The 15,229-nt window shown below is 39.8% G+C and overlaps 1 protein-coding gene across 1 annotated transcript; it reads left to right on the top strand.

Annotated features, from left to right (window-relative positions):
- Positions 1-1,791: 1,791 nt before the first annotated feature.
- Positions 1,792-14,944, top strand: LOC309489812 (solute carrier family 12 member 3-like). The gene is made up of 26 exons (XM_082158730.1): positions 1,792-2,177; positions 2,341-2,430; positions 3,802-3,877; positions 4,042-4,137; positions 4,396-4,535; positions 5,227-5,337; positions 5,424-5,535; positions 6,106-6,236; positions 6,311-6,395; positions 6,488-6,648; positions 6,748-6,855; positions 6,931-7,054; positions 7,142-7,243; positions 7,590-7,745; positions 7,889-7,988; positions 8,066-8,177; positions 10,155-10,289; positions 10,370-10,476; positions 10,568-10,650; positions 10,751-10,837; positions 11,814-11,912; positions 12,120-12,231; positions 12,321-12,407; positions 13,775-13,907; positions 13,990-14,057; positions 14,296-14,944. Exons 1-26 carry the CDS (start codon positions 1,938-1,940, stop codon positions 14,432-14,434), a joined length of 2,994 nt encoding a protein of 997 aa, XP_082014856.1. The 5' UTR covers positions 1,792-1,937; the 3' UTR covers positions 14,435-14,944.
- The last annotated feature ends 285 nt before the right edge of the window (positions 14,945-15,229 follow it).

The raw sequence follows: 15,229 nt of genomic DNA, 5'->3' as shown, positions 1-15,229 counted from the left end.
CCCACATCAACAAAACATTTTCATGTTAGTACTCACAACAAATGAATGGGAACACTAGGCAAAAGTAGCAGATATCAGAAAACACACATATGCTGGTACTGCCGGTTCAAATCATTGTCTTTCACATATAACAACAAGGCTCTTTTACAGTAATTCCATTTGTGACCCTGGATCACAAAACCAGTCTCGAGTCGCATGGGTATATTTGTGGCAATAGCCAATAATACATTGTACGGGTCAAAATTATTGATTTTTCTTTTATGCCAAAAATCATTAGGATATTAAGTAAAGATCATGATCCATGAAGAATTTTGTAAATTCCCCACCTTAAATATATAAAACATTTATTTTTGTGAGTGGATGCAGCACGGTCGCCAATAGAAATGTAGAACTTTAAAGGCTATTTTCTCAATATTTCAATTTTTTTGCACCCTCAGATTCCAGTTTTTCAAACAGATGTATCTCGGCCAAATGGTGTCCTATCCTAATAAACCATACATCAATGGAAATATTATTTATTCAGCTTTCAGATGATGTATAAATCTCTTAAATAAAAAATAAAAAAAATACCCATAAGACTGGTTTTGTGGTCCAGGGTCACATTTGATAAAAATGGAAAAATCATGGAAATGTTCTTATTACATTTTCATGACGTTCATTATCTTGCTTATCATAGTTTTATGTGTTGTCATAATGACCCATTTTCCATTGATGCAAAGTTTAAATTCAATTACGTTTTTTTACATATAGTGCTTTTCACAATGCAAGCAGGTTTACGAAGGTTAGAGAGCAGTGGAACAACTCCCTTCAATGTTTTAGGAGGAAGAAACCGACTCAGTTAACATGTCCAAGCATGTGTTTTGGGCAAAATAACATACAAAAAAAGTAAACACAGATAGTTATTGGGTAATCAATTGTAAAAACTGATCGATCTGAAGCAATTGGAGAATGCTTTTTATTATTTGGAAACAAAAATTCTTTAATATCTCAGCAGTGAAATTAAAAAAAGCAATGTGTGACTTCTTATGGTTTCCTGCTTGTCAGATGTTTCTCCTGAGAAAGAGACCCCAGTAACCTCAAGAGTTTCAGATGCGATCTCAACAGTGTCTCAGATTGTGCTCATGTTTGCAAAGACACCAAAGTCTGACATCAAAAATCAACGATCTCAATATGAACTCGAACATTTCACATCAGATGATCTGAGCTGCTTCTTACTGGATGACAATGAGTGGCTCATTTGGGTCTGATTTTATTTCAGGATAACTATTTGAGATTAAGTTGATGAGCAACATATGAGCAAGTCTCTCCATTTCATGTAATTGTTAGGAGAAACAGTCAATATGTTAAAAAGATCTAATTTGTGTCTCTTAATTTCCAGCAGATTTTGTGAGCAGGTTTGAGATGTTGCACATGCTTCTCTAATAACAGCTGGACAAACTTTAAACATGCTTCAAAACATGGAAAAAATCACAGGTTTTAGGGCGAGTTTCCAGCCAGGCCCGTCCAGTCATATGGGGTTATGCAAGTCATTTCAGACCAATAATAATTGCATTCATGATGCTCACTTTAGGAGAAAGATATGTGATGTCCACACATCGAAACTGTTGCTAGACAAACTCCATTTGACAGATGTGAAATCTTGGGAAACCAGTTCGTAGATATTTCTGAAGAAGACTTCAAAGATAGCAAGAGAACACAATACAAAGAACTGCCAGTCATGGTTCTTCAAACATGTTTGTGTACGTCTAATAATGGGTGTGTGTTATTAAGGTATAAAAGAAAACGCAACTCATGTTCCTGACAGCAGAGAAAGGTCAGTTCATCTCCACTCGGCTCGGCGCTGTGATTTCCGTGGATGTGTTGGAACATTTCTGTGATCTCCACAAGGATTAAAAGCAGGTCGACTTCTTAAAGTTTAAAGTCCTACAGGATCCACGATGGGCAAATATATTGATCGCATCAGAAACTTAATCCCGGGTCTGCGGCGCCCGGACAACAATGTCCCACCTCAAGGTGTTACCGTGGATGTGGGAGAGGTTGATTATGAGCTGGAAAAGAAAAAAATGTCGTTCTACAATCCGCTTGACCCCGTACCAAAATATGACTTTTACGCCAACGACACATTCTCTGGACGTATAAAAAGCACCAGACCATCACTGGATGTTCTGCGCAAACCAGTAAGTAAATTTTTATTAAATAGTTATTTGAATGAAAATTCTTGTCTAATTTATCTTATTAACACATATATTTGAGTCTATTGAATATTGTACGTGACGAATATTGTTTGGATGGCAGCACTTTGAAATTTGGTGTTGATTTTCTGTGTGTTTCTGTCAACAGCCGGATCCTGATGATCTTCCTCCACCACCAGAGGATGATGAACGGCCCAAAGTAAAGCTCGTTCGCTTTGGATGGGTTCTGGGAGTCATGGTGAGAAAACAGGAATCATATATTTGATCTCTTTAACATCGCAAGAAGTTTCTCCTAGACGTTAAATGACGAGCTAATGTTTAAGTCTCCAGCTTCTCCGATTTTTCTCCTGAGAAAAAAGACCCCGATTTGTCTCTACAAAGGAGAGATCTCAACATCAGAGAGCTGTGGGTGACCCGAGTTTAAATCTCGGCTCCAGTCTGGCCTCATACTGTCCTATCTATGTAAAAAGCAAAATATTAACTTTAAGTCAAGTCAAGTCAAGTCATCCTCATTTATATAGCACTTTTAACAATGTAGATTGTTTCAAAGCAGCTTTACAGAGATAAACATATAATTTAAGGTAACAGAGATAGTTTTGGCTTTATAGCGGTTCTTTAATAAAGTTATTTTCCAGATAAGTTTTTGGTTCATTGAAAATTATTGTTCATTTAAAAAATGTGTCTCAAACTGTACTCATATTTGTGAAGATAACTGCTGTCAAAAGCCAGATGTCTCCCTCAGAGAACTCAAAAACTTCTTATCAAATTCACATAAGAGCTGATGTTCTGAGATACTGTCCAAATTTATTTTATACCTCTATAGCCTATAGAATTCAGGTCACATTCAGCAAAAAAAAATAAAAAAAAATAAATGTTGAATACAAGTAGCTAGGCTATTCTCAAGTCTCTCGGTACATTTCACCCAAATTGTCATTATCATAAAGCGTCTGAATGTTTCTTGATTCTCATTACAGTGATGAGAACTGGGACATTATGTTTAGCAGGGATAAAACTGCTCACTTTTCAGTTAATTCGCCGTTTTGAAAGCAAAATTGTCACCTACTTGATTCTTGCAGAAACGAAGAGTTTTGTTTGGTGGGTTTGTGGCGCGAACACATTTGTCAACGTTCGTTCTGCACGCTTTCGCTTGACTACAGTAGCGGCCAATCACGTGGCTGACTCCAGCCGTAGCCAATCAAACGTCTCGCAATCGCACTGCTGACTAGAGCAGCGACCAATCGCGTGACTGACATCAGCAGCGCTCGAACAGGGATTCTGCTTCTGTGTTTTGCTGGACTATTGCGGCTTTTTCTCGATGCATACATTTGTATTTACATAATGTTATTATACATATGATTGTTTGATGCTATGTATATAGGTATGCTCCCACATAAAAGTGTATATAATTGTAATTTATTTATTGTAAATATAGTTTTTTAATCAAAGTAAAGAAAAAAAAGAAAAAAAAAAGAAGTGCACTTGAAACTTATTCTTTCATAAGAAATACCCTTTGAAGCATTTTTCAGATCTGCAATTGTCTCCCATTCATGAGTTTAAACAATGTTGAAATAAACACACCACTAATGAGTTTGCTGTGATTCTGTTTCAGATTCGCTGTATGTTGAACATCTGGGGTGTCATTATGTACCTGCGGCTGCCATGGATCACGTCTCAAGCCGGACTCAGTGAGTTGATCACTTATCACTGCTCAAATTACTCTTTTTTTTCCTTTTTTTTATGTTCAAAAGTCAAATGACTTTTAACAGTTTCATGTTTCCTCCCTCAGAGAATTGAAAGATCTAGACCTTATCTTAAGTCATTTGACACATTTGTACATTTTTGCTTGCAGTTCTGACCTACGTAATTATATTCATGTCTATCGTTATCACAACAATCACTGCGACGTCAGTGTCTGCAATCTCCACCAATGGGAAGGTCAAGTCTGGTGAGTCAAATGAATTGTTTACCATAAAAACAGGAACATTTGATTTCGAATGGGTTTAATCAGAATCTTTGTCTCGTTTTCCAGTAAATATATAAATATATGCTACTTAAAACAATATAAGTTTACCTGAGATTTGTAAAATTGCCCAAGAAATGCATTGTTTTTATTTGTCTTAAACACATTTTAGTGAGGTGTATTTTTTTAAACTAGTGAAGCCAACTTGTCAAAGCAAGTGAAAACAGACTTGTTCATCTCCAGGTGGCACGTACTTCATGATCTCTCGGAGTCTGGGTCCGGAGCTCGGAGCGCCCATCGGATTGCTCTTCGCCTTCGCCAACGCTCTCGCCTGTGCGCTCCACACAGTGGGGTTTGCAGAGACCGTCAGAGATCTTCTGAAAGTGAGACATGCACGCATTGTAGGGCTTGAGGGAAACTCAGAGAGCAGCTTTATAGAAAAAAGCACAGAGTCACATGACAAGAGTGATGCACGATGACGGGACATTCTGAAACACTTAACGTGAAACACGCTTAACTTTGCTAACTATAATGCATAGTAATAAAGCATTCTATGTACAGAAAAGTAGATGAGTCAAGAATATGAACTGAACGCGTTTAATTACACGTTAAGCATTTATAAAGAAAACACTTAATGTGGCTTAATTAGTGATATTAAAAGACCAAACTCAGTACACACTGCACTAAGCATGCTATGTTAAGCTTTTTCACGTTAAGTGTTTTTGAATGTCCTGAGATGACTGACAGGACAATGGCAGAAGCAAAAGCGCAAGAGATATTTTGGTAATAAAAGTTGCATTTCTTTGTTTAAAAGAAGTGAATATGTGCTTGTTAGTATAGTTATAAATAGCATTTGTTTTGAAGTAAGGAGAAAATTCAAAGATCTTTAATTTATTTGTGTCAGTGCGCGCTGTGACGTCATGAGACAGTTGTTGGTTGTTTTCATTGTGGCTCAGGCTACTAACTAATAAATAGACTAATTAATAACATGACTTTTATTTTTATTTTTAAAGACATTTATTTATTTTAAACCGCTGTTTAAATCTCATCCACAATCGTTTTCTTTATTCTCAGGACTATAAAGCTCAGATGGTGAGTGATGTCGATGACGTGAGGATCATTGGTGCGATTACTGTCGTCATCCTGCTCTGCATCACATTCGCTGGCATGAGTTGGGAGGCGAAGGTATTCCTCTGCTCCTGTTTTTGATCATTTCCCAAAACTGCCTCTTTGTAACACGAATGTTCTTCTTGGTTTTCGCTCCACCACAGGCTCAGATCCTGTTCTTCATTGCGATCATGCTCTCCTTAGCTAGCTACTTTATTGGGACGGTCCTCCCCCCTGACACAGCTAAGCAGGCTGCAGGATTTTTCGGCTACCAATGTGAGTAAACAAGATCCAGATCGAATGTGGCCTTCAAGTGCATCTTGTTGTTTCTAAGTTTGGGAGTCTTTATTTCGACCTGTTGCAACAAAACAAATAAACAGTAGATGACAAGCTCTTGTTTATCAAGCTCAGAACTGCAATGTTAACAAAACATATGATTCATGCATGTGTAGCCCTATATTAGGATCCCCCTTGAGATTAGGGGAGTGAGGTTTATAGCACAGCTCACACTAGCCTAATTTTGTTACAATCACCCCCTAAACCTAACTCCCATCTGGGTCACGGCACCACTGTAGCCCCTCCAGTTCGCACTGCCCACTCTAAGCGGGACGCAAACCCAGGCACATCCGCACGGGAGGTGGGCTCTCTAACAATGAGGCTAAAGACTGCAGTCTTTAGTGTCAGTCGCTAGATCGCCCCTTGAGATTAGGGGAGTGAGGTTTACACACTTTTTTTTGTTGAAATCCAGACCTAAAACGTGAAATAACTTTGTCAAATTATGAACTTTCAACTTGATGTTGGTTTGTGTTGGAACAACCAGACCTAAACACAGTTTTCTTCTTCCAGATGATATTTTCATGTCCAACCTACTGCCTTCCTTCCGAGGTGTAGATGGATATTTCTTTAGGATGTTCGCCATCTTTTTCCCAGCTGCTACTGGAATTCTTTCTGGCGTCAACATCTGTGGAGATCTCAAGGTAATATTGCCAAAGTAGTAAAGTCACCATGCCCTAAAACACTACAGAAATGACTTGTGTTTGTGGTTTTCCAGGATCCAACGGGTGGGATTCCTAAAGGGACACTGCTGGCCATATTGTGGACCACCTTGAGCTATTTATTGATCTCAATCACATGTGGTGAGATTCGACCTTTTACCGTCACAATTGAAATGTGCGTCTTATTGGTGATCTGTTCTCCTCACTGAATCACTTCCTCTCTTCCTCCTCAGCTGCAACTGTTGTAAGAGACGCTTCTGGCAGTTTGAACGATAGTTTAGCGCTATCGAATTATTCTATCCACTGCACCGGTCTGGGCTGTAAATATGGCTGGAACTTTGACCGCTGTGAACAGAACATCACATGTAAATCTGGACTGGCAAACAACTTCCGTGTGAGCGCATTGGCCCATATGGTTATAGTTTTCATTATTTTGTTGTTGGATGGATGGATAGACTTACTAATAGCTATTCATGTTTTTTCCCCCCTCCAGATTCTTACCACTGTTTCAGGATCTGGCATTTTGATCACCATTGGTGTCTTTGCCGCCACCTTATCATCAGCTCTGGGTTTCTTGGTGTCTGCACCCAAAATTTTCCAGGTAGATGATGTGACTGTTGATTTAATTTTGTGTATCCTGCAGTTGACTAACATTTTTGTATGTGTGTTTTCATAGTGTTTGTGTAAGGATAACATCTACCCCTACATCGGCTTCTTTGCAAAAGGTTATGGGAAAAACAACGAGCCTCTACGTGCATACTGTCTCGCGTTTCTCATCGCTATGGCTTTCATCCTCATTGGTGAGTCCTGGATCTCCTCCAGATCAGTTACTGAGGTGTTTCTCCCTGCGGATGCTTTAACATTTGGTGTCATGTTGATATTTTCAGGTAATCTGAACTTAATCGCTCCTCTGATCTCCAACTTCTTCCTCTGCTCTTACGGCCTCATCAACTTCAGCTGCTTCCATGCGACGGTCACCAGATCACCTGGTGAGAACTTCATCATCATCATCATCATCAGTTTTGCATTCTGAACAGATAAACAATAATGTACCGTGAAAATAAATAAATAATAATAAACAGGATGTAATAAAATGGATGTAAATGAAAAGCTAAAAGTTAGTTGTTGCTCTGTGGGAGATTAAAAATAAGGTTTAAAATGATGAATTCTGAGTGTTCAAATAAAAAGAAAACCAACAGTTGTTGGTGGGTGAAATAACCCTAACCCTAAAATAAGAAATATCTTGGTTTCTATATTTTAAGTCATTCTGAAGCCCTTTTTGAGAGCAGCTCTTCTGTGTGTCTAATATTCGTGTTTGTCGTCTGTCTCTCGCAGGCTGGCGGCCGCAGTACCGTTTCTTCAGTCCGTGGACGTCTCTGTTTGGTGCTTGCTTGTCTTTTATCCTCATGTTTCTGTTCACATGGTGGTACGCTCTTGTCACGTTCGCTGTCGTCCTCTTCCTCATAGGTTATGTTTCCTATACAAAGCCTCGTGAGTAACTTTATTTTTTGTCTGGTTTGCTTTCAATGACCCAATATGTTGCAGATTATGACTTACATTTTCCACTTATCATCAAAACATAATTTATGTTCAGTTATTTGAACACATTGACTGTTGTCTTATCGTCTGTCCAGGGGTTAACTGGGGATCATCTTATCAGTCCAGTTTCTACAATATGGCTTTGTCCTTCTCGATGTCTCTGAATGGTATAAGTGATCACGTCAAAAACTACAGGTAAGACTGTAAAAGTAAATATTACCAATCTGATCTGATCACGATACACCAGCCGCTCATGATAAGCTCTCTCTTAGGCCTCAGTGTCTCGTTCTCACCGGCCCTCCGAACGCCCGTCCCGCTCTGGTGGACTTTGTGGGCACTTTCACCAAAAGCATCTGCCTGATGATCTGTGGGAACATCATCATGGTAAGAACCGGAGCTGGGCCATTTTTGATGCACAGTCTTACACTGATAAGTCTATGATATGAAAGATCATGCAAATGGGTTGAAGCTATTTACTTTATTAATTATAGATCCCGGTTCGAATCATATATGCATGCCCATTAAAATTCTGTCCAACGTCACTCAGAAAGGCATCACGTTATGAAAGTTAAACAGAATGCAAACACGAGCAGTATTTTATTTTGACAACTTAAATACATGCACTAAAGTTTGGGATCAGTGAGATTATTAATGTTTATAGCGATGGTATATAACTTTATGATGCACATTAGTGATAGTCATGCACCCTCCATCAGTTATATCTTTAATTTAATAGCAGAGTGAATATTTAGAGCTGCTCCAGCAGGGCTCAACCAGTCAAGAGCAGTAAGTGATTTTCTCTTTGTCTTTTCTTGACAGCAGTATGTTTATTAGGTTGCTGTCACTTGCTGCACGTATCCAACATACTGGTACACACACATTTTCTTTTCAACTGTTCACAGTCACTTAAAGGGATACTTCAGGATTTAGCATTAAGCTTTGTATCAGTAGAAAACCTGTAGTATTTTCGAATAACCGTGCTTTCCACCCTCATGTCCCCCTGAGATGAGAGATTTATGGATTTTTTGGCCAGAGGCTAAAGACTACAGCCAGTAGGAGGAGCTGTCCCGCATGTTTTCAACCTGCCCATAGAGGGTGGGATCTCACTCACAGAATGTACAAATAGTATCAGCCGTCTTTCTTTGGAAGCTAAGCTAACAGGCTCTTGTTCTGTGGAGAAAGCTGAGTAGTAGGGGTTACCATCCTCTTTTTCCCGGACATGTCCGGCCGTCGAGATCGTCCAAAATGTCCGGGATTCGGGTTTTGCTTTCTGCAGTCGCCATTCATTGTTTACATGCAAACCTTTTGTTTCAATCTAACTTAATTCATTCTGATTGGTGAATCTGAATGTAGTGTTTACATGAACGCTAAACCGTTCTCCCGCGCCCCTCAGCCTCGTCCTGCTCGCCACAGTAAACATAATGAATGGCGACTGTAGAACGCAAAAGCCGAATCCCGGACAATTTGGGCGATCTCGAAATCCCGGGCAAACTCGTCAGAGTCTCACTAGTAGCCTAGCCTTGTTGTTTTCAACTGCGCTCTCTAACCGGTAGGCGTGGCTTGGGAGTGGCCTCCTAGGGCAGTGAAGCAAGTGCATTCTGGGAGTTGTTGTCTTTCATCCACATAAGCCAAAAATAAATTCTGACCTATTTTAAATACACATTCATCTTTCCAGAGGTGAAGTATCCATTTAAGGCATAACCAACTGTTTCACAAGGATACTGCCTATACAGGCATTTTGACATAATATTGTTTGAATTTGTCCGTTCAAGCTCAAGAAGACATGAAAGAGAAGATTTAATGGGCGCATTGTCAGAGAGGCAGCTTTCTGGCTGCACGCTTTGGATGTTGCGCATAGAAAACATCTTGAAAACATTACTGTACCGCATTCCTGTTGTAATGTTTGGAACCACTCATTATACAAAATCATGTAAAAGTTTTTACCTGAACCTACGATTTAGTTTTATTTCAAATGACACATGTGTGCTGAGTGCGCAATCAGCAATCAAGAGCAATCAAGTGTGCTCTCTCTCTCTTTACCATCGGTTAATGTTAGTAATATGCTCCTTCTCCCCTTCTGCTCTCTGTTTGCTCTGTTGTCTGTTTCTTTGTCACAAGCATTGTATAGTATTGGTGGTTGGTATCGTAGCATTTTAATGAGTATGAGTATGAGTACACGAGCGCAGTATTGACCCGATACTGAAATCGGTGCATCCCTATATAACATTTTTATTCAGGAAAGATGATTTACAAAAAACCTGATTGACACAAGCAGATCACCTTGATTTCACCAAACGGCTTATTCAGTGCGCACTCATGATGTGAAGGTGTCGTGGGTTTATTGCGCTCTCATGCTTTCAGGAGGACGAGAAGTCCAGTTTTCCGCAGCACAGCACCGATATGCTGGTGGACTGGCTGAATCAGAGGAAGGTTCGTTCTTTCTACACGTCCTTCAATGCCGACAGTCTGAAAGAGGGCACGTCCAATCTCATGCAGGTAAGACCGTCGCTAATCTGTTCTAACACCTTTTTCTTCTCCTCATTACATCCTTCTCAAAGACTCAATCATCTTTCTAGGCTTCAGGTCTTGGTAAACTGAAGCCGAACACCCTCGTTATGGGATACAAGACAAACTGGAAGGAATGTAAACCTGAGAGCTTACAGGACTACGTCAACACCATCAGGTGAGTTCAGATGCTGCTTTTGTTCACAAATATCAGTTTATTTGTCATTCAGTTCTTTGTATATTGACGTTGTTTCATGTTTTTTGTTTAGCGACGCGTTTGACTCCAGCTACGGCATCGCAATTCTGAGAATGATGGATGGATTGGACGTTATGGATGCTTTGCAGAGTTCAGGTGTGTCCTGTGTGTTTTATACAGTATAATAACTTAAAAATGCATTGGTGCTGCAGTTTGAATCATAAAACAAAGTTTGACGTGGGTCAATTTTGAGCAGCAGGCAGATCATCTGCAATGGATAATCCGGCATTCGATGCAGACGAAGTCCCGCAATCCGAAAAAGATGAGACAGACCGGAATTCAGGTGACAAACACACATTTGAAGTCTTTTTTGTGCACTTTTACCCCATTGGCACTGCTAGTGAAGTGTTGTGACAAACTAGAACGTTACAATCAACCGTCTACACTGCAAGCAATGGAATCCTGATGTCATTACCCAGTCAGCCAATCAGAACAGTGGACATTGACATCCAGTCGACCAATTAGAACAGTTCCACTCTAAATGAATTACTTTGTTTCAGACACAGATGTAGTAGAAAAATATTGATAGTTTGTAAAAATTCACACTGATGCCAATGGAAGCAAGAAAATAACTGTTCAAATACAATCTGACTGCATGTTTTATACATACTAAAGGTCACTATAAGGTTTACTGTATCCTTCTCTCAGCTCACTGTTATGTTTTTAAAGGGGTGGTTGATTATGATTTCACTTTTCTAACTTTAGTTAGTGTGTAATGTTCCTGTTTGGCCATAAACAACATCTGCAAAGTTACAACGCTCAACGTTTAAAGCAAAGGGAGATATATGGTATTAAAGAAATTGCTTTTTAAGGACTACAACAAACGGCTGGTAGGGACTACACAAGCTTCCTCCCGGGTTAGTGAGATCACCAACCCTAAAATTTACATAAACCCCGCCCCCGGAGATATTCACGATAAAGCAGTTTAAAACACAAAATACATTTACTTGCCCAGAAAGTTAAATAAAACCATTCAGACATACAGCGCCATTGTGACTGTAAAGTGTCACATGACAAGCTTGATGCGTCGCCATGGAAACAGGAATGTGAAACATTCTAAACTAACAGAGAATGTTTTACATTTATTTTAAATTGAAATCCTGATGTCATCACCCAGTCAGTCAATCAGAGCAGTCCTGTTATAATCAGAAAAACTGCATTGTACACAGGGTGCACTAACTTTTTCTCAATCAAGCTTTGGCTGGTGTGATGTAAATGTTTTTTATACACGTCTCACCTGGTTTTTTGACTCCCATCAGATATGTCTGACGATGACTCGAACGATCAAGTCAGGTCGGTGTTTCAGACGAAACAGGGCAGGAAGACTATTGACATCTACTGGATCTCTGATGATGGAGGTGAGATACGACTGCATGAATGATACTTAAACTCACTGTGGGAAAAAAGAAAAAAAATCATGGCATGAAGTTCCAAACTGGTTCAGTCTGGGTTGGTAGACAACCATGGTTTTGGTCTTGGTAAAGCTCAAGGGGATCTGATAAACCTCCAGCACAATCCGTTTGCACTCCCATTTTCTTATTATGAACGCTGTTGCTCTCTTTCAGGTCTGACTCTTTTAGTGCCGTATTTGTTGACCAGAAGAAACCGCTGGAAAAAGTGCAAAATCAGAGTGTTTATCTTAGGAGACCAGCGGACCATGAAGGAAGACCGTAAAGAGTGAGTGGATCATTTTATCATCATCATCTTGTACTACTAGTTTTGATATGCAGAAACAGTGGTTCTTTAAACGGTTGTTCTCATTTCAGCATGAAAATGCTGTTGAAGAGATTCCGGCTGGAGTTCGAGGACATTGTCGTGATAACAGACGTGGATAAAGCTCCTCTGCCTAAAAAGTGAGAAATGTTCACAAATAAACATGGACAAAAACTTGCAGGTTTGTAGGAATGCTGCCTTAATGTGCTATCGGAAACATCCTACTTACCACTTCTGAACACTGTTTGGTAAATGGTCAAATTATTCTTTTTAATGTTTTCCTTTACCTGTAGTGTGTAATGTATCTGTTTATGTTTGTATATAATCTACAAAGTAATCCACAAAGCTCATAGTCTCCCACAAAGCGATTTATTCTATCTAACAGAGAACACTTATCCAGACCTGCCTAAAACGCCTCGATCGAAGTCCAGATATCACTTCCTCAAAAGCCCATGTCACAATGTGAAATGTTAGCATAATGCCCGCAAAAAGGCAAGGTTTGTGTGAATTGAAGTGTTGTCGTCATGTCGCGGAGACGCTGTGTGTTGGATGCGAAAGCAAAACCGCTTTTGCTTTCAGAGGTCAATAAGAGTTTCAGATTTGTTTATAAAGCTCTTCCTGAGCTGTACAACTCAAACGTTTTCTTGTGCACAGTGCATTTTACAGAGGACAGCTTCCTGAACCAGGGAGAGTACAATGCCGGCTATAAACTTTAGACTAGTTACCACCGTGAAACGTTCTGCTCAAGTCGTGCTTGTGTAACGGAGGCCAGTAAGAGCTGTGAGAGTAATCCTCACTCCCCTGATCTCAAGAGGTGCACTAGCGACTGACGCTGTGGTCTTTAGCGTCCTTGTTAGCGCACCCGCTTCCCATGCTGGAGACGCTGGTTCGAGTCCCACTTGGAGCGGGGTGAGTAGGACCGGAGGGGTTACAATGGTGCCATGACACGGATGGGTGTGAGGTTTAGGGAGTGAGTGTAACGTAGGCCAGTAAGAGCTGTGAGAGTAATCCTCACTCCCCTGATCTCAAGAGGTGCACTAGCGACTGACGCTGTGGTCTTTAGCGTCCTTGTTAGCGCGCTCGCTTCCCATGTCGGAGATGCCTGTTCGAGTCCTGCTTGGAGCAGGGTGAGCAGGACTGGAGGGGTTAAACTTGCAAAGTGGGTACCAATCGATTGGCTTGATCAACCTCATTTTCAGAATCCGACTGGGGCTTGAACTGATAAGATAAAATCAATGACATTAATTTTAACTGTGCATTTACAAATGCTATAGAAGCCTTGGAAGCTTAAGCTCGTGATAATTACATTTGCTCTGTTACATTTCCGATGCACGCTTGAGGTGTTTGTCCAATCACAACCTAATGGGTCTGGTGGCCAATCAGAGCACTCTGAGTTTTTTAGAAGGAGGGGCTTTGAAGAAATCAGCGTGTTTCAGACAAACTGGGAATAGAGGAGCTGTAATAATGTACAGTATGTACAAATTCTTCTTCCTCTCTGTTCCTGTAGTTGGCAGCGTTATGAGGAAAACATCGCCCCCTTCATGCTGAGTGAGGAACAGGCTGGAGGAGACGTCCAGGAGCTCAAGAGACTGAGTCCATGGAAAGTTTCCGACAAAGACCTGGAGGCCATAAAACCCAAGGTGTGTGTGCTTGCTGGTGTGGGTCGCTTTGAACACGAATACGATCCATCAGACCCTCCATTTGACTCTCTTTTATTTTCAGGTGGAGAGGTCGGTGAGACTAAACGAGATAATCAAGAAGAACTCCATCCCAGCGGCTTTGGTTGTAATGTGAGTATTGCTAGTTAGAGCAGTTTACCCATCCCATATGATACGTCATTTTCATGCATCAAATTCACAAATGAGTGACATCACAAGCAATTGGTCATAGTTTTGCATAATTTGGGGCCTTTGAGAACGAAGGCAAAACCAGTTTAGGCTTCTTAACTCGCTTAACTAATATGACCAGCGTTGCCAGTCAATGTATGCCTGATAACAGCTCTAAACAGAATGTGTGTGTGTGTTTCAGTTCTCTTCCAGTCCCTGATGTCAACTGTCCCAGTTCTCTCTATATGGCCTGGGTGGAAGCGCTGAGTTACGGCATCCACTGTCCCGCCCTGCTCATTCGAGGAAACCAAGAGAACGTCATGACCTTCTACTGCCAGTAAAACACTCACATTAATGTGAGTTCATCATTAAACACAATAATTCCTGCAGGTGAAGCTGCTGTCAGTGTCAGTCATGTGAAGATGTTCAACTTGCTGTGAATCAGACCTGTTGAACTGAAATGGGCTGCTTAATCCTCTTGTACATTGATTCTATTACAATGTATATGTATATCACATGGTCATATGTCTGTATTATCTTCAAGGAGTCGACTACAAATAGTATAAATATATATATATAATATACAATTTATATTATATATAAATATCAAATATAAATGCAATGGAGTTATGTTGGTGGAGGGAAGTCATTTATCTCAGGACTTTCTTTGCAAAGTAGAATATAAGAATTTCATGCCATAATAATAAAGACACAATAATAATGTTATAAAAATGTTACATTTTGACTGTATATGAATGGTAAATGATTAGGTTGTTGTTACAAATATGTAAAATTACAAATATGTTCTTGATGTGCTTTTCAATTGAAAAATACAATTCCGTACAATGGCATACATCTCAATTTTCTTTGATTGTCTCAATACACCAAGTAAAAAAAAAATAATAATAAAAAAAATATATATTTTTAAAATACATTAATGCTGTAAGATCTCGACATACTGTCTCGATCACAGCATATATTTAACAGACTATATTGCAGATGAGTATATTATTTTCTTAGGACAAAAGTGCCTGCCAAATGCATAAATGCACATGTAAAACACCAGTTGATTCAAAGGCACTGAAAAGACTTTAAAAGATGATGAAGAAAAGTGAGCTTGATGTTTTGCATTTAAT

Source organism: Leuciscus leuciscus, assembly GCF_965113295.1.
Source record: "Leuciscus leuciscus genome assembly, chromosome: 2".
Lineage (NCBI taxonomy): Eukaryota > Metazoa > Chordata > Actinopteri > Cypriniformes > Leuciscidae > Leuciscus > Leuciscus leuciscus.
Note: the sequence above shows the minus strand (reverse complement) of the source record. Positions and strands in the feature narration are given on the sequence as shown.

Bases quoted from the DNA above. Each gene is read 5' to 3' on its own strand.
- LOC309489812 (XM_082158730.1), top strand. From the start codon at position 1,938: ATGGGCAAATATATTGATCGCATCAGAAACTTAATCCCGGGTCTGCGG. The intron at 4,138-4,395 runs GTGAGTCAAATG...GTTCATCTCCAG, and splicing joins CAATGGGAAGGTCAAGTCTG to GTGGCACGTACTTCATGATC. The intron at 5,338-5,423 runs GTATTCCTCTGC...GCTCCACCACAG, and splicing joins GCATGAGTTGGGAGGCGAAG to GCTCAGATCCTGTTCTTCAT.